Here is a 20,170-nt window from a genome sequence, read left to right as displayed (position 1 = left end):
TTATTTAATATAAACACTGCTTGTTTGTAATGAAGTGTCTGTCGCTAAGTTGTTGTGCTGTGAGCGCTGTGATGATGTGTTGGCTTACATTAAACATTACATTTGTTGGTTTTGTGCACAGACCGATTGTGTGGTGATGCATTTGTAATGAGGATTTTCATTTGACTTAAATTTAGCTATGTTATGCACTCTTGCTGCGCTGTTTTCTTGTTGCATTTCTGAAAGGCGGTCGCACACCGGACGAGAAGCGCAGCGCTGCCGCCGTGCGATGTGTGACTCTAGGGCAATTAATCGCACAACGGATGTGTCGCGTTCAGTTCGAGATGGCAGTCCAAAACCTTTAATCTACTCTCCAAACAGTCAAACATTCACTTCAAGAATGAGCAAGTGGTGTCTGAGTTTGAAATTCGGTAATTAAAAAAAAACAAACAAACAGAGCAAACAGAATGAGAAAGTGCGGTCTATTGTAGTCAAAGCACGGAGGCCGGTGGTGCCGCCGGTGCACATGTAGAAAACAATGTGTTCGAATATTAAAGACATGGTGTGGCACAGCACTGCGCTTCTCGTCCGGTATGTGACCGCATTAAGGCTGGAATAGCCTCTTGTTTCAAAGGTGGAATTGTCAAAGATGACTTTTAGAATTAGACTCTGTAAGCTAGCTGGTAGTCTGTTTTCCCCCCCACGAGGGTAGGGGGAGAGGGCCAAGGTTCAAAAATTCGCTACTAATTTGATGTTGAAGGTTGCAGACCCCTGAAACTTTCATACAATCAGTGCCCACACCGCAAGGTAGAATGTCCCAGAATAAGTCTCAAGAGGCAGCTTTAGCTACTGGATTTTACCAATCCATTATATAAACGGTTCATCACCTGACGAGGGAGAAATGGTTGAAACAGAATTCACAAAACCTATCATTTTAGATTGAACTGATTTTGTTTTCTATTTGTTTTTCTTTTTCTAGGCTTCACAATCAGTGATCAGATGACATGCATCCAGGCAGTAGAAACATACTTACCCATCATTAGATTTACTTTTTGTAGATCTGCCCACTCCATATGCCCCACCTCAGCTATCTGGAATTACCATCTCTACCTCCCTTCACCTGAGTTTCAGTACCTGTGTTTCAGTACTTTGTCAAACCTCACCACTGGAGAAATAAACATTTCTGGGGGTCGATACAAATTTGGCAGCGAGTACGGTGGCTGACTGTGACGTCAAATTCTGTTCATTTAAATGTACCACTAATTTTTCATTAACACCTTTTGAAATCTTACAATACAATGACCTCTTTTAAGTTTTCAAAAATGCTTTACTTGCCATACACCATTTGTCCCTTGCAAACTCCACACATTTTTGTCGGTCAGTTTTCTAATGGGTCCTAAACCTTTGTCTATAAGTTTCAGGCACTAGCTCATGCATGCAGAACAGTTGCTTTGATCACCAGTCTGACTTAGTCTGGACTTTTCTCTATCGGTAATGCAGAACATACTTCTTGGTCTTACCTGAACAGCTTGCACTGCAATAGCAGAGCCCAAATCTCTTTAGACCATTGCAATGTAGCGATGACACATTCAAAAGCCGTAAAGTAGCAATCTACCACAGATTCTTGAACGGGAAGCACCAAATTAATGTTTGCTCACATCAAATAGGGGAGTACAACACTTCAGGAATTGAAGTGGAACCTGAAGAAATGGGCACAGGGCCTGAAGGTAGCCAAGCGAACAAAGGAAAAGCAGGGGAACCCTCTGGTGAGCTCACAACCGTTGTGGCTGTGAAACTCACAAAGTTGTGTTTCCTTTTCCAGTTCCAGCTCTAGTTCTTTCAGCCAGAGCTTCTCAGTCTCTCTCTCCAATTCTTGTGATTGATGATGTCAATGGGGTGCTTTGAGGCACAAAATCAGTTCGCTGGGCATACAGGAAAAAGTAAAACAGAAGAGGGCTTCTCTTCAGCCTCAGCCAACAAAGCAGCTCCCTCCTGCGTATTTAGTAATCCTGACTCATTAGGCAAAATTGGTTGCTGCACCAATTCTTTATGCAATAACACAAACATTTTTCTTAGATGCATAATGAGGATTTTAAAGAAATCAGCAATTTTGAACAAATCATCCATCCTACAGGAATCAAACTGTTCTGTGCTTGGAGCTAGCGTAAATGCAATCAGATCGAATTCCATTTTTCCACTAACTAATCTTTCCCACACCAAAAATAAAACAGCAAGACAAAGATTAAGGTCAACTGACTTACCCAACAATAAAGATTAGCGGATGATTTCCCTCCTCAATGTGTGCAAATGAAACTTTAGCTTGTTATTTGTGTAACAAATAAATGCCCTACAAAGAATTTGATCTCCTATGATGAGCCACCTAATTATATTATGGAACAAACAAATAAATCTCAAGTTCAATCAAGGCAGAGCCACCTGAGAGAGAGAGACGGAGACACATGCACACATACACACAGCGCTGTAGGTGGGGTTTCATAAATACCAAGGTCCCAAAACTGAGCTTGAAGCCCAAAATAATTAGATACACTTTAGAACACTTTAAATCTATGTCAGTGGGCAGTAACATAAATGATTCAAACAAGATGGCGTAGCGCAAGGCTGCCTCGGTTTGTAGCTCATTGGTACTTTTAGTATTTCTGTTTGTTTGTCTTGTTTTAAGTAACTTTTTTTCCCGATCAGCTTTACTAGGGAAGAACTCCTAGACATCAGAAATAGCACACCAAATAACTTTTGCCGACTTTTGAGCATTCAGACGTATTACTGCACATCCTCGTGGGAGGAGCTGCAATCCCATACAAGTGCTCCAAGTGATGCAAATTAGGGAAGCGCGCTGGTACACTCATGAAATTCTGACAGCGCAGTTTTAGGACTCCGCTGCCGAGCATACATCTGGCGAGTCTCCACTCCCTAGCAAATAAAACAGATGAACTACTAATCGCCACTTGCACAAACAAGAACTTTTTAAACTCTGCTGCACTTTGCTTCTCGAAACCTGGTTGAACAGAGCCATCCCGGACAGCAAGGGTGGACTTACCCATTAGGCAAAGGTCGGCAACCACCTTGGGCCCCCAAAAGTCAAGGGCCCCCTTAAATGCTTTTTATATACGAGATGTGCATTAAGCGCCGACAAGCGAATGGTTGCTGTTTACATTTTTTTCAGTTTCATTTATATTTGTAGTTAAAATAACTAAAAATAAAAGTTTAGAATTAGACAGCATTTGGAAAGCGTAGGCAACTGGGCTGAGCCCAGGCACATAGGCTTACGCTGGTAACTCATCAGTGGACTTTCATCGTCAATATAGGTTATGTTTTTCCACACTTTTCTTCTCACTAATTCAAGTTTTTTTATGAATGAATGAAGGGAACCGACTGTCTTCAGAAAAGTTTAGATGGCATTTTTATTTAATCTGTTAAATTAGCGTTTATGAGCGCAGCGCTGCTTTGTTTACAGTTGTTACTGCAGCTATTTCTGACGTTCTAAATGCGCCTCCTACTGGCAGAGAATGAATGTGCATTTTCAATAATCCAGTCTGCAGTTTTTGTTCAGACCAATACGAAAATCCACCCACATAACCTCGTTTTAAATTAATACAATAATTTATACTCCTTACTCATCCCTTTTCTTAAAAAAGGTTTAAAGGCTCAGTTGTGAGGTTTATCATTATATAATTTATTTTGTTTTTGTGAAAACCTGTATCTCAACTGTAAATCAATTTCGTGGTCTACAACATGAAAGAAAGCCATTATAACATGTACCTGATAAATTTAGAAACATTGGACACAACTATGGGGTACCATTGTACAGCAGCAAGCATCACAACAAAAAAGGAACCTCAAGGTTGATCTAAGTAAATGTGTGCAAATGTATAGGGCTCCATTCCTATATTTTACCTGGGGCCCCCAATTCACAAAATCTGCCCCTGCTGGACGTGCTTCTTCTAATGGGCTACCAGCTGTTCATAGCGGATCGCCTCACCAAGTCGTCGGAGAAAACGAGAGGCGGTGGATTATGTTTTTATATCAACAAAGGCTGGTGTACAGATGTGACAGTTTTAAAGAAAATGTGCTGCTCAAATTTGGAACCTTTCTATATTAACTGTAAACTTTTTTATTCGCCGTGGGAGTTTTCCTCGTTTATTCTGGTGTTCATGACCTCAAGGTTAGATTATTGTAATGCTTTATTGGGTGGATGCTCTGTGTGCTTAATAAACAAACTCCAGTTGGTCCAAAAGCTAGAGTTCTTACTAGAATCAGGAAGTACGACCATATTAGCCCGGTTCTGTCAACTCTGCACTGGCTCCCTATTGAACAACGAATACATTAAAATCTTGCTAATTACTTATAAAACCCTGAATGGTTTAGCTCCTCAATACTTGAGCGGCTCATATCGCATTATAGACCTTCACGTCCACTGTGATCTCAAAACTCTGCGGGCAGCAGATCTTTTTCCTATTTAGTGCCCAAACTCTGGAACAATCTACCTAGCGTTGTTCGGGAGACAGACACACTCTGTCCGATTAAATCTAGATTAAAGACCCATCTCTTTCACTTGGCATACACATATTACACTATTCTATAATTCAAATCCGTTAAAGGATTTTTAGGCTGCATTAATTAGGTCAACTGGAACCGGAAACACTTCCCATAACATCCGATGTACTCGTTACATTGTAAGAAGAATGGCATCTTCGCTAATATTAGTCTCTTTCATCAGACCAGATGGTGGATCAGCACCTAGAGAGGACCTCTACAGCCCTGAATGTCAGCGGAGACCAGGACAACTAGATGAGCCCCAGAGACAGATCCCCAGTAAAGACCTTGTCTCAGACGGACAAGACCACAGGAAACCAGTTGAGTCCTCTGCACAATGTGACTTTGCTGCATCCTGGAACTGAACTGCTGTTTCGTCTGGCCAGAGGAAAACTGGCACCCCGGCTGAGCCTGGTTTCTCCCAAGGTTTTTTCCGGGAGGCAGATACACTCTGTCAGTTTAAATCTAGATTAAAGACCCATCTCTTTAACCTGGCATACACATAATACACTATCACATTTCTATAATTCAAATCCGTTAAAGGATTGTTAGGCTGCATTAATTAGGTCAACCGGAACCGGGAACACTTCCCATAACACTCGCTACATCATAAGAAAAATGGCATCTACGCTAATCTTAGTCTCTTTCATTCTTATTCTGAGGTCACCATAGCCACCAAGATCCAGTCCATATCCAGACCAGATGGATGGATCAGCAGCTAGAGATGACCTCTACAGCCCTGAATGTCAGCGTAAACCATGTTAACTAGATGCGTCCCAGAGACAGATCACCTGCCCCAGATCCTCATCACCTCGACGACCATCGGCACAAGACCACGGGAACCAGACAAGCCCTCTGCACCTGTGTTACAGCCTGGAATTAAACTATGCCATGCTGGTTTCATCTGGCCAAAGGAGAACTGGCCCCCCAACTGAGCCTGGTTTCTCCCAAGGTTTTTTCTCCATTTCTGTCACCGATGGAGTTTTGGTTCCTTGCCACTGTCGCCTTTGGCTTGCTTAGTTGTGAATGCTTGACTGACTGATTGCACAGACACTATTGGAAGAGAACTGAACTGGATGATGGCATCACTGAACTGACTTTAGCTTGAAAAATGACTCTTTGTTATTGTCTTGCATTATTGACAAACTATTTTCCTGTTTGACACTGTAAAGCTGCTTTGACACAATCAATATTATATAAAGCGCTGTACAAATAAAGGTGACTTGACTTGACTTGAGTGCATACATTCCTCCTGACGTGTGTGTGAGCTGGCGCTAGAACAGGTGGCTGATCAGATCACACACAGTGCAGAGTTACCCGGCATCTTTCATTATCATTCTCTGTGATTTTAATAAAGCTAATCTCAACCGCGAACTGCCTAAATACAGACAGCACATCACATGCCCCACCAAGGACAGCAATATACTGGACCACTGTTACACAGTTTTAAAGGATGCATATCACACTGTCCCCCGAGTGACTCTGGGACTCTCTGATCACTGTTTGGTTCATCTTCTACCAGCCTACAAGCAGAAATTTAAAACTGTTAAGCCTGTAGTAATAACTGTAAAGAGATGGACTAATGAAGCAGAGCGGGTTTTACAAGCCTGCTTCAATTGCACTGATTGGAGTGTTTTTGAGGCTACAGCCACTGATCCAGATGAGCTCACTGACAACGTGACATCCTACATCAGTTTTCTGTGAGGACATGTGTGTTCCAACCAGGACTAATTTAACATTTAACAACGTCAAACCTTGTGTTACAACCCTGGCTCTGGGGAAGCAACATTAAAGATACAAAACAGGTTTATTAAGGTTTATTAAGTAACAAAAAGGGAAAAAACAAGAGGGGACTGTGATGATAACAGGCCCAGCTACTGCCAGGCTAGCTGCAGGATCAGAGAGAGAGAGAGAATGAGCTGATGTCCTGGATTTAAAAATGGCTCCCTTCAGGTGTCATCAGTTAACTAGTTGGCCACAGGTGAGTTGCCAGGCAACTGTAATGAGTCAGAAATTAGAACTGGCAATACAGGGAACTAGGAGAAAACAAACAGCAGGACATAACACCCTCAACCTTAAAATGTTGCTATAGGATAACCTATGGCAACATCAACATGTATATGAAATATAAACAAACAAGCACTTACGACCTTTATAGGGCATCCACCAAAACATTATCCTTCCTACGAATATGGTTAAAAGCAAGATCATAACCCTGAAAAAACAGGCTCCGCCGCATTAAGTGATGGTTAGAGTTTCTCATGCTGTGGAGGAACACTAGAGGATTATGATCAGTGTAAACAATAAGTGGGACATTGCATGAGACATACACCTCAAAATGTTTAAAAGCAAGAATAAGGGCCAAAGCTTCCTTCTCAATTATAGAATAGTGCTTCCGATGGATATAAAATTTATTTGAAAAATAGCACACAGGATGTTCAGTTCTCAATGAATCATCCTGGAGAAGAACAGCACCTACGCCAAAATCACTAGCATCCACAGCTAACTTGAATGGTCTGTCAATATCAGGAGTAGCCAGAACAGGAGAACTGCTCAACAACGCCTTCAGATTGTCCAAGGCCACCTGGCATGGCTCAAACTTTAGAGTTTGATGGAATCTCTCAAGTGCACCTTGAGACTCTGGATGATATGCAGACGAGATGCTATGCTGAATAGACATCTGCTTTAACACCTGTTAGAAAAGACGAGAAATAAAGTTAGTCCCTTGATCTGACTGAACAACTTTTGGTAAGCCAAACATTGTGAAGAACTTAATAAGAAATAAGAAATGGCAGGGGCTGTGACCTTGCACAAAGGGACGGCTTCAGGAAACCGTGTTGTGGCACACAATTGTGAGAAGATATTGGTTGCCTGACTTGGTACGTGGGAGAGGTCCAACACAGTCAATCAAAACATGTTAAAATTCAATTCAATTCAATTCAAGTTTATTTGTATAGTGCTTTTTACGATACAAATCGTTGCAAAGCAACTTTACAGAAAATTAAGTTTCTACAATATTTAATAGTAGCTTATCAGTGGTGAATGTCAGTTTATGTACATATGGCATAAATGTACGGAAAAATCAATTAAAGACTTAATCAAACAGACGTTGAACACTATTAACAGCAATTATTATATGATGCAATCAAACTTATAGCAAAATTTGGTAGTTCTGTATGTTGTTTCAGGGTTGGCATCATCTGAGGTCCTCTGAGGGGTTTGCAACATCTCTTCTCAAGTGTTCTTGATCCAGACTGAGGCTTGTGTAAATCCTGACATCCCGTGGCAAACCTGTATCCTGTTTTCTGAGTAACATTGAGAATATCACTATATATTGTTGCAAAACCGCCACCACGACCAGTCTGACGGGGCTCATGCTTATGCTCATGCACAGCGCAAGTACTTCTATTATTTAAGCGGGTAGAACAAAAGCCATCATAGCAGTTATTTGAGAATTGGCTTACTAGTCATATGGAGCGTAGCGTCCTGGAGATGTTGTCCTGCAATGGACTCTGCAAATGGCTCTGCAATGGCAGGAATAGGATGTAGTGGAGCTGCAGGAATAGACTGGTTAGGTTTTCCTGTCACCTGACAAACATGACATGATCTGCAATATTGAGCCACATCTGACCTCACCCCAGGCCAGAAAAAATGCCTTAACACACGATCCAGGGTTTTCCTAATACACAAGTGGCCAGACAAACAATGATCATGAGCAAGATACAAAATATCAGATAGATAAACTTCTGGTACCACTACTTGAAACACACTACTCCAGTCATCCTGACTTGACCATTTTGGATCAGTCCATTTTCTCATCAAAACATCGTCACTACCAAAATAATTGTTTGAAGATGTAGTGTCAGTTGTTCAGTGCAAAACAGTTTCGCCAGGCCAAAGAGGACACCTACAGGAGTGGGGACTGTGGAGTATCAACTTTTAGCCGACAATTTGAATGAGTTTTTTGAGTTTGAAAAGCCTGGTCTCACACCCCACATTTCTCTGACCGTCTCACAACACAGCCATCAACACCCTCCCCCTCCCTCCTCCCTGCTGCCTCTCAGCCTGCACTTAAGATCTGTGAAGATGATGTATGCAAAGTCTTCAGGAAACAGAAGATAAGAAAAGCCAAAGGCCCAGACGGTGTCTCTCCAGCCTGCCTCAAAACCTGTGCTGTCCAGCTGTCAACCATCTTCCACAGATCACTGGAGCTGTGTGTCATCTGGACAAGCCAGGGATTTATGCAAGGATCCTGTTTGTGGACTTCAGCTCTGCTTTTAACACCAGCATCCCAGATACCCTCCTGATTAAACTGACACAGCTCTCTATGGCTCCTGATGCTTTCAATAGTTTTAAATGAATAGTCTCAGAAATCGTCCTTTTCTTTGGAATGCAAAGGGGGAAAAGGGGAGGTGTCCTGAGGTCATCCTCGTGTCAGAGTTGAGAGTCTGCCAAGTTTCTCCTGGACAGAGAGTTCTTAATCTGCCACTTTCTGTTTATCGGATTTAGCAATTTATGTGTTAACTGGTCAGGGGTATCCCCATCTGGTCCTTGAAAGCCCGTAAAACGCTTTTAAGCACTGTGAAAGTACTGTCTTTTATTAGAGTCTCTTGAGAGATAGCTAAATAGTCCAGGAACTGCTTCAACCCTTCACTGACCCTGCATGAGTTTTACGACCGCAGCTGGTAGCATAGGGGTACTTCAGTTTGTCTCAATGGAATGTAACTGTTTCGTGTGTGTGGCTCCATAGTGTGAGTGGGTCCGTTGTAAGACAGAGATCCTACAGTTGTAAAGCACTGCAGTTTATCGCACCGATGAATGAAGCTGAAGTATTAGACGCTGTAGAATCTACATTTGCTATTGTATTTCTGATGTTATCTATTTTATCAGTGAAGAAATTCATAAAGTCATTACTATTAAACTGTGAGGGAATATTTAGATCTGCTGTGGAGTATCAACTTTTAGCCGACAATTTGAATGAGTTTTTTGAGTTTGAAAAGCCTGGTCTCACACCCCACATTTCTCTGACCGTCTCACAACACAGCCATCAACACCCTCCCCCTCCCTCCTCCCTGCTGCCTCTCAGCCTGCACTTAAGATCTGTGAAGATGATGTATGCAAAGTCTTCAGGAAACAGAAGATAAGAAAAGCCAAAGGCCCAGACGGTGTCTCTCCAGCCTGCCTCAAAACCTGTGCTGTCCAGCTGTCAACCATCTTCCACAGATCACTGGAGCTGTGTGTCATCTGGACAAGCCAGGGATTTATGCAAGGATCCTGTTTGTGGACTTCAGCTCTGCTTTTAACACCAGCATCCCAGATACCCTCCTGATTAAACTGACACAGCTCTCTGTACCCACCTCCATCTGTCAGTGGATCATCAGCTTCCTGACAGACAAGCAGTTAGTGACGCTGGGAAAACTCACATCCAACAACCGCACCATCAGCACTGGAGCTCCTCAGGGGTGTGTGCTCCTATAGCTGGACATACTGTTTTTCCACGCAATTCTAAAAACTTTTAGTTAGTTTTTCTCCGCTTGCGCTCAATACTACGAGTTTCAGCTCCTCAGGGGTGTGTGCTCTCCCCACTGCTCTTCTCCCTCTACACCAGGAGTCGGGAACCTTTTTTCACCAAAGAGCCATTTTTTATTTTTTGGCGAATGCATTTTTTCAAAAGAGCCATTGAAAAAAGAATATATTAGTACTATAAAAAACACAGGTTTTCAATAACATTCCAATAACAAAACCTTCAATTTTGTCCATGTACAACTCAAAAATAAACAAATATGAAGCATCACATGTTGAGTAAGTGCATGAATAAAGAACAAAGCACATTTTTAAATTCTGGTTAATACAGTTTTTTTTCTTTCAAAAATGCAATTTAAAAGAAACTAATATTTTACTATTATAAAAAAAATAACATTTACTTCTTTAGGCCAGGTGTCCACCAAAGCAAGTTTTGGGTAAAACGCAACGCTCATCACTGTCACTTTTTAGTCAGCTGATCAATCACAGTGGAGGGGCGGGACTAATACCGATCAACCGTCACACCCTGCTTGTACTACGAATGAACTGAACAACAATGGAGAAGTTAATATTGCTTGTCTCAGAGTATTTATGTCTTTACCAGATGGAATTGCGGACTACCATATTATTGTTATGAAAAATAAGGCTTGGAGAAACATTTCATTAGCGATGCATCTGCCATATTAATTCTGCGGATTTTCCGTATCATAGCAAGCACAGCATCTCAACTGAAAAAAACGCTGCACTCTCAAGCGCTGGGCATTTTCAGCAGAGCGCCTTTGGTGGACACGTGGCCTTGAACACAGCACCGCATACGCTGCGCATACGCGCTTCGGTCGGAACACGTAATATTATTGTAAACTGATTTTCATTCATTTTGATTCGCTATACAACAAAGTATTGTAATTGTATGTTCTGCAGGGAACTGATTTTTAGTGACGTTATATTTCATAACTGTAATATGTTAGTGAAGGGAGACAGCTGACAAGTTATTTTTGTCAAAGAGCCACGAGTGGCTCGCGAACCATAAGTTCCCGACCACTGCTTTAAGGCCCCGATATTCTTCAAGCAAAATCGAAGAACGAACTAATGTGACGTCATTTCGAACAAAATCCGGCCCAAACTAAGTTTGTTTTGTGAGTTCGAAATGACTTGCCAAAGCAAACTTTTCGGAAAAGTTCGTTTTGGCTGCAAAACACCTTCGTACTACCATTGGTCTGTGACGATTACGTCATAGGAGGTGTGCACTGAGGCTCCGCCTTCTTTCACGCGGAACTCTTATCTGGGTTCATTTCATTTGTCGAGTCCTTGGAGGTGAGATGCCCGCGAAGTGGAGAGCCGCTTTATAGTAGCAAATTAAGTTTTGCTTTTGATGAAATTACAGACTGATACTGTTTTTCATGTTTAATACTGCTACTTGCTTTTAAGCAATATATTGAATAAAGTGCCATGTAAATACACGTGACGTGACTTCACAGGAGTGCTAATTTGAAGAGCTCGTGCAAGCATACCCATGATGCTATGAACAGATGCTTTTTTTGTATAAAAAATGCTTGCTGTTCTCTCCATTTTTGTTGTGCAGGGGCGATTCTAGGATTTTCAATGAGGGTATAATAATAATAATAATAATAAATAATACAAAAATAAAATTTAAAAAAAGTTTGACTAATAGGGTAGGGTGGTATAGCCTACTAAACTTCGTATAACAGCGTATTCCACTGTATTGCATAGATGGGTATAACATTTGAGTAATGAATAAGCCAAATACAAGTCTTCCCGATCTCACACACACACACACACACACACACACATGCACACACCGGTTTACTGTACAAATAACAATTTTTACTGTTTGCATTTCTAGTACAAACCTCTTTCTTTAGCTCAAGTATACAAACCTCTTTCTATGCTCAAGTACTGTCTTTCACTGTCTTCAATCATTTCTGTGCATGACTGTATGGGAGTTAATGCCACATGCACTGTAATATGTTTTATATTGAAAGTTAAATTTTCAAATGAAAATGGCAACATGATCGTTTTATAAAGTATGCATTCATTTGAGTTAAGGCCTGCGTACATTTTCGCTGAAGGAAACGGCTGAGGTGTGTGGTGTGATGAGGGGTGAACGGAGCGAAAACTTTACAGTAGATGGGAAACCGAATTTGCTCCCCATGACATTTTGTAAACTTTTTGTTTTTTGACATTTTGTATTTATGACAAAGAACTGACGCGTCCAAATAAAGTGCTTTTGCTTTTGCACAGAAACACACAGCGTCTCCCTGACATGGCTGCATCAACACTACTGCTGTTCCTGAAACCACGCCTTCTTTCTTTGTGTGCACATTTGGGCGGCATTACGCAAATATTTCCACATCGTGACGTAGAGATGTGGGGGCGTGTTTGAAAGAGGCGTTTTAGCCAGGTCTGGATAAGCCATCTCTTTTAGATAGAATAAATCCTTTTGTGGGACACTTTGACCTTTGAATGTTCTTTTTAGCAGCATCATATGACCCCTTTAAAGAAATAACTATTGGTTGATTGTTTAATTGATGCGAGGACAAAGTTTGAGCGCGCAGGCGTGAGAGAGCAGCTCCAATTCGCAACTCGAACATATTTGAGAGCGCACGTCCAGTTTTGTGCGAGAGCGAAGGAAATCCGGCTAGGAGTGGAGAGCTTCTTGCTCGCGCATTACATGGATGCGCAATCGCGTTACAATAATGCGCTTTCGACATTTGTCATTAAAATAACACTAAAATTAATTATAAAGAAGAGAAGCAGTGTCTAAAAGTTGCGTGTGCGTGTTACTTTCTTGGATCAGCGCCTCTTTCTAGTGACGTGCAGGAGGAAATGCATCATCTCTTCTGACTCGCTCTCTGCGCTCGATTTAAAACCAAAAGACACCACTGCGCTCTTTACTCACGTTCATTCATCTATTTCTTCTTTAGACATCAAACCACTGAAGCTCTGTGCAGACTGGGATTATGGCTCAATGGATGCAATATACAATATTTCTGACTGCTGTTTTGCGTGTGTGGTCATCTGCTGAGACGAGCAGAAGACGAGAGTTAACAGAGGCACAGGTAACAAAAACGTGATTTACTGTAAACGTACTTTTTATGTTACTTTTTAGGTTTTGCCATGAAATACTTAAAAGTATCAATAAACTAACCTGAGAGTTTTAATGTTAGGTTACATGAATCCCGATCCATCAAACAGCCAGAAAACAACGCTAAAAATAATAGGCTCAAGAATACCAAACCCAAGAATTCTGAATTAATTTTAAGATTACGGGAAGTTAAAAGAATATCGAGACAGTCATAATAATGTTATGTTAGTCTGACCAGCGCTCTCTTGGAGCAAACATCAGAATTCTGTCGACATGCTGTGGTTACTGGTCAGTGCCTCTTATTATTATATATATTTTTTATAATAATAAGATTAAAGCGTCGGAGTTTTTGTTCTATGAATGTATTAGTCCTATTTATTAATACATTAAAAATGTAATGCATACAATGCTTTGTTGATTATGTATGAATTATATTGCATTGCACAATATATGATGATCATTTTATAATAGACATGTCTTAATTAACTTAATTCGTTATATTTTTGGAACGTGCTTTAAACTATACAGACCTTTAAATCTTTTAAATTTGTTTAACTTGCTTAACCAACTACTATTACAAAAATATAATATTGGAAGTTTAGTTTGGAGGGCAGAATTCAGGAGGAAAAATTTAAAAGAAAAAAAGGCTAAAGAAAACAAATATTTCTTTAATTGGACTTTTGACTCAAAACCTTTAGGTTGTTATCATAACACTGATATTGCATTTGTCATGTAATTTTTTTTACATTTTAGAATTTAATATTTAACAACAGGATTATTGGGATAATTAATTACACTGCATGTATACCCACTTCACATTTAATAGATGTACCTGAGGCGGTTTGGATATCTAAATACTCCACTGAACCCAGAAGCTCAAAGAGATTCCAGTGAGCGGGCTATGAAAGTGGCTCTCAGGTAAAACAGTCACAGTGAATGTAGTCTATGTATAGACATTTCTGTTTATTTCCTTTAATAACACATTGGCTCCTGCACATACTAAACATGTATCTAAATATGTTACAATTTTAAAATAAATGTATCATCTTCCCCCCATATTAAAGGCAGAGTAAGTGTTTTTTATCCGCCATCTCTATCTTACTGTCGCTCGGCTCAGCTAACGTCCGTCCAATGCACTGAAAGCTCTCTCCTCCACATCCCAAGTAGACACGCACCGTATTGCTGATTGGCTACAAGTTTGTTTTGCTATTCGGCCCGAATCAGTTTTCTAAAGTGTTTTTGAAAAATCACATACCCTGCCTTTAATACTTGATAATGCTACAGTTTCTTAAATTACTATTTTTGTGACTTTTAATCAAAATTCTTGAGGAATATACATTGTAACCTCTGTTGTTTCTACTATTGTGAGCTTCTGAACTGTCATATTCGTAAAAGTCTCTTTCAGAGGGTGTCAGGGCTGCCAGTCACTGGAAATCTTGACAGAGCTACTCTTCTTAAAATGAGGCAGCCGCGGTGTGGTGTTGAGGACCCCTTCAACCAAAAGTCTTTAAAATACAGGCGATTTGGTGGTGAGCATCTACTTCCTGATTGTTTAATAATAATACAGTCAACCTTCTCAACCAAATTTGGTAACATTTTCTCTGATGTCTATTATAATGAAGATTGTTCTTAATGTATTGCAATTCATGTGCAATGTCTTATAAAAAAGAAAAAACGAATAATATGTAGTATTGTCATGGCAAGCTAAGGGGAGAGCTGAGGATCTATTTGCAGCAAAAAAAAACAAAAAAATTATTTAGAGTCATTGCCAAAAATACACTGAACAACAAACACAAGCAGCTATAATCCACAATAAATAGACAAGGACCAACACAAGTGAACTGAAAACACAGGCTTAAGTACACAGGGAAGGTGAAGAAATAAACAAGGGACAGGTGAGCGTAAACAGTGAGTAACTATGGAAGAAACTGAGGAAACAGGAATTGAACACAGGAACAAAAACCAAAACAGAATAGATAAAGTAAAATAAGTGAAGTCTTCTTTTGAACAACACTATGGTATCATGAATGGGCTATGTGACACATTTACTGTATTTATTGGAATATCAACAAAACCATTGTTTCTTATGTAAAAAGGTTGCCAGTAAGCTTGAAAAAGCTAACATTGAAATCCAGGCCGTTCACAGGCATTGAGTGTGACCCAAACTAAGAAAAAGGGCATAAAGCCCCCCAACCTCTGTCCCCCACTGCCACAAACCCCACTTTAGTTTGATAGAAATTTGACATTGAAATGTGTAAATCTTGAATGTCTGTATTGCAAAAGATCATGCTGATAAATGATCAATATCACAGGAGTGTGATATATCTCTATACCAGCATGGCTCTGATTCAGTTTTTATATAATTTGATATTGCTTTTATACAATAAGGAAAAACCAAGAAGTATCTCAAAAAACTCTCTTGTGTGTGAAAATACTTTATTTAAAAACCAAGGATTCAAATCTGCCATTGATAGTTTAACACAACAACAGTATTTTGAAAATTATAGTGGATTTTCTCCTCACTGGGAGAAATGCTGCCTGTCTGGAAGCGGAGTAATACAAACTGTGAATAGTCCAACTACTGATACTAATGAAATATCAGCACTCCTGGAAGGCCTCTCAGCTAGTCAGATTTGAGGACCTGAACTAACTGTTGTATATAATATATTATATGTTGCGGGGCAGTCATGGCCTAATGGTTAGAGAGCCGAACTTGTAACCCAAAGGTCGCGGATTCGAGTCTCAGTACCAGCAGGGATTGTAGGTGGGTACTGCGTTCTCTTCCACCCTCAATGCCACAACTGAGGCAAGACTCTTGAGCAAGGCACTGAACCCCCAACTGCTCCCCGGGTGCCGCAGCAAAAATGGCTGCCCACTGTGTGTTCACGGTGTATGTGTGTGTTCACTACTCACTGCTGTGTGTGTGCACTTGGAAGGGTTAAATGCAGAGCACAAATTGCGAGTATGGGACACCATACTTGGCTACACGTCACGTCACTTTCACTTATATACAACAGTTAGTTCATTAATACATTATAAAATGTAGCTGTTGTTACAATTATTTGATGAAAGGAATTATGCGTGCATCATAATGCCTTAAGAATACCCTTATGATTTATTATAAATACATTTTAGTGAGACTTTCTATGAAACCTGTATTTAAAATACTGTGAAAAGCAGTTTAATTCAAATGCATATTGAGTTTTAACCCTTAAAGAAATGTTATGGGCTATGACCTTCTCTGTATTAGCTCAAAAAAATAGCAAAATATTTACAAGTTCTTGACTGTACATCCAGAATACTTACTTTCATTTTCTTTCAATTAGCTATGACAAACTGGTATAAGATAAGAACCATAATTGTCAATATGTGTGAGGTACACACATTGGACATAAACAAGTAACCAAGTAAATAATTTTGCTCTTTATATGGAGAAAACAGCTGTTTGGATTTTTAGTTTGTCTTTCTTATTTCGTAGGATTTTGGCGAAAGAAAAACATAACATATTACATTTACAACTACACACCAGACATGGGGAAAACTGCAACACAGACAGCCATACGCTCAGCATTTAAATACTGGAGTGATGTCACCCCACTCAGCTTTAAAGAGATTAACTATGGACCTGCTGATATTCAAATCTCATTTCACAAGAGAGATGGCTGTCCTTCACCTTTTGATGGTCCTGGTAAGTAAATCTCAGCAAATTAATTATATTATTTATTATAATATTAAAAGTTATACAATACAAAATGCATGTATTCTATGTATTTATTTTACTCCTGTCATTTTACACATTAATAAGATCGAATGTTAGATGGTACGTTATTATTCTCGTAAACCAAGACCTGGCAAACTGTAAACTCAGGGACACACCAGCTTTATGTACTGTTGCTTTACAATGCAGAACAATAATCTTTTCTTAGGCCATGTTCTTGCACACGCTGAAGCCCCTCCATCAGGAATAGTTCACTTTGATGAAGATGAATTCTGGACCGAAGGGAAGTATTATGGTTCTAATCTGCGTATTGTTGCGGCTCATGAGATCGGGCATGCTCTTGGCTTGGGGCATTCTCAGTACAGCAGTGCTCTTATGGCAGCACACTACACTGGTTACCAAGCCAATTTTAGACTGCACATTGATGATATCAGAGGAATCCAAGCCATATATGGTAAGATAATCCAAACAAATAACTGAATATTTGCCATATATTTGAATATTTGTAAATAACTGCCTATGTTAATTACTCTTATGAATTCAGGTAAAAGGATCTCTAGTACAACCACTGCTGATGATATCTATGCCATGACATATCCCACTACCATGGCCCCATTCCCCAGGGGTGATATGCTAGATCCATGCAATGCTAAACTTGATGCTATAATGCTGGGTGAGAAAACTATGTAGTATAGCAGTGCACATGACTTCAGTTCATTCAAGTTAAACAAATACAGTAGATTTGCTTGTTCAGTGACTAATAATATCATGTAACATGTTCTAGAAAATATTATAAAATGTTATTTATTTAATTTTGTGTTAGGTCCATCACGTAAGACGTATGCTTTTAGTGGGGATTATGTGTGGACACTTACAGATATGGGCCATAACTCTCCAGTAAAAATAAGTTTGCTATGGAAGGGGCTACCAGGAAACCTGAATGCAGCTGTATATTCCCCAAGAACCAACAAGACATACTTCTTTAAAGGTAGATTATTGTTCTCTGCACATAAAAGTGTTTTTTATGCATTTTAAACTGCATTTAGGCAATAATTAATGTAATACAAGAGAAGCTGTTTACTCACAAAAGTTTAAAACTTGAGAGAGTGTCGACTAGGATGTAGCAGGGGGTGTGGACTATCAAAATACTGATAGTTGATTCCAAGCTACGGTGCAATCAATACATTGATATTGATTATATTTTTGATGATTAAATACTATTAGATAAAAAAGCATGTTTGACAGGCAGTAGAAGTCAGTTTGTTGTAATCTATGATAAAGTTGAAAAGGGCTATGTTGTGGTCAGAGCTGGTACTAAGTCAAACATGTGGCCTGGGAACAGACTGGATCAGGCTCACTCTGGTAACCTGGTGATGAGACACTAGAAAGAAAGACACTAATATAAGCATAGACTCCCTTCACTTTTCCCCTTCACAAGATACTGGAGATGCCCTTGGCGATGGCTAGAGTCCAGAAAAGACCAAACAGTGTATGCCAGACCATCCTCTAAAAGCAACATTGGAGGAGGAGGGGCATTTTCTTCACCAGTCCCTGGGGAAACAGAAGGAGGAGTGAATGGCTTAAGTCATAAGACATGAAATGTGGGATTGATCGTGTACTGCGGGGGAAGACCTGACCTCCTGGATGGTATTGAGGGGTTTCTGAATGCCAGGCATCTGCATGGATCTGGTGTGTACCTCACTCTCACTTCTGTGACAGTAGGTTCTCAAGAAGCTGGAGATTTCTTGGATTATGTTCTCTGTTTGTTCATTGGTCTGGGGATAATAACCAGAGGAGAGGCTGATGGAAATCCCCAGGAGGGGGAAGAAGGAGCACAAGACTCAAGAAATAAACTGTGATTTGTCACATTGTCTTCTGGCAGGCCAGAGGTGCTGAACAGATGATAGAACAGGGCCTCTGCCATCTCCAGTCCCGTGGGAAGCCTCTTGAGGTGAATCAAATGGCAGGCCATATAAATCTGATCCACTGCCACCAGAATGCAGGTGTTGTGTCAAAGTCCATGCCAATGTGGGACAAGGAGAGACTGGAATTTTCAAGATGGGAGAAACTTTGGACGCCACACATGTTCACATGTTCACTTCAGCAGTCAGATTTTGCCAGCAGTAGTTTATCCTAACCAACTCCAAATGGATTCAGGGATATAAGTGTGGCCCAAAGGACAAGCAGGAAGAGTGGAATCATGAGGTCAATATCCCATTGGATGGGGCTGTTGAAAATGGAGGATAGGAGAATGAATATGAGGTCAACTTTGGGAAGATTGGCAGCATGCAGTTGGAAGAGGGCATCAGCTTTGGTGTTTTTGGAACTATGTCTACATGTCACAGTGTAGTGAAATCAAGTGAAGAAGAGTGCCCTCCGTTCCTGGTGGGAATTTAGGCACTTGGTAGAGTGGAGTTACTCCAGATTGCATTGGTCATGATGACTTGGAAGGGTAGCTGGGATCCCTCTAGTCAAGTCACCTTTATTTGTATAGTGCTTATTACAATAATAATAATAATAATAATTCATTACATTTATATAGCGCTTTTCTAGGCACTCAAAGCGCTTTACATTGTCAGGGGGTATCTCCTCATCCACCACCAGTGTGCAGCATCCACCTGGATGAGGAGATACCCCCCCAAAGCAGCTTCACAGTGATAAACAGGAAAAATAGCAGAATCAATTATGGAAACTCAACTACTGAGACAACAGTGTCATTGTTCAGATCAAGTTAGTTTAGTGTGTGTTCAGTTAAAATCAATAACAGTGTGAATTTCATCACACTCATAGCTCATGGGTGTGTTTCCCAAAAGCATTGTTAGTCAACTATGTTCGCAAGTTCCGTCGTTACCAACATAGTTCAACGATTCAGTGTTTCCCGAAACCATAGTTCAAACGAACATTCGCAAACAGCGTCGCAAACTTACGTGTTAGGAACTACAGCTCTCGACCTGTGGTTAGAAGCATAGTTTCTTGTTAGTAAGACATATGGACTTATGTACAATCTATATCTTCCATTCAATTTAAATATATTTTTAATACATTATACATTTTAATCGATGTATTTTTGCGCGTCCTCAATAAGCGCCGTTTTTGAAGAGTGCGCATGTGCATAAATGCCTAAGGGAACCCCAGAGTATGACATAAGAGGAAACTTGCGATGAATCAAACATCAAATAAAGCAAAATGACAGGGAACAAAACAGTAAATTAGTCATCAGGTGCCATGTTCAATACAGCAGCATCTCAGAATCTCAAATCAATTAATTAGCAGAAGTTATTACTCCACCACAT

At 40.2% G+C, this 20,170-nt stretch overlaps 1 protein-coding gene across 1 annotated transcript in view; it reads left to right on the top strand.

Moving 5' to 3' along the window:
- The first annotated feature begins 12,837 nt into the window (after positions 1-12,837).
- The window catches only part of mmp19 (matrix metallopeptidase 19), a 16,566-nt gene continuing 9,233 nt past the window's right edge, over positions 12,838-20,170 (top strand). The window contains exons 1-7 of the mRNA XM_016523301.1: positions 12,838-13,133; positions 13,986-14,077; positions 14,555-14,688; positions 16,638-16,847; positions 17,086-17,331; positions 17,422-17,550; positions 17,701-17,865. Of these exons, the coding sequence (XP_016378787.1) occupies positions 13,035-13,133; positions 13,986-14,077; positions 14,555-14,688; positions 16,638-16,847; positions 17,086-17,331; positions 17,422-17,550; positions 17,701-17,865 (1,075 nt within the window). The 5' untranslated portion in view covers positions 12,838-13,034. The remainder of the gene's footprint in view (positions 13,134-13,985; positions 14,078-14,554; positions 14,689-16,637; positions 16,848-17,085; positions 17,332-17,421; positions 17,551-17,700; positions 17,866-20,170) is intronic.

This window comes from Sinocyclocheilus rhinocerous, unplaced genomic scaffold, assembly GCF_001515625.1.
Source record: "Sinocyclocheilus rhinocerous isolate Xijiao unplaced genomic scaffold, SAMN03320098_v1.1 scaffold2285, whole genome shotgun sequence".
NCBI classification, from domain to species: Eukaryota; Metazoa; Chordata; class Actinopteri; order Cypriniformes; family Cyprinidae; genus Sinocyclocheilus; species Sinocyclocheilus rhinocerous.
This window is presented reverse-complemented; position numbering and strand designations above follow the sequence as displayed.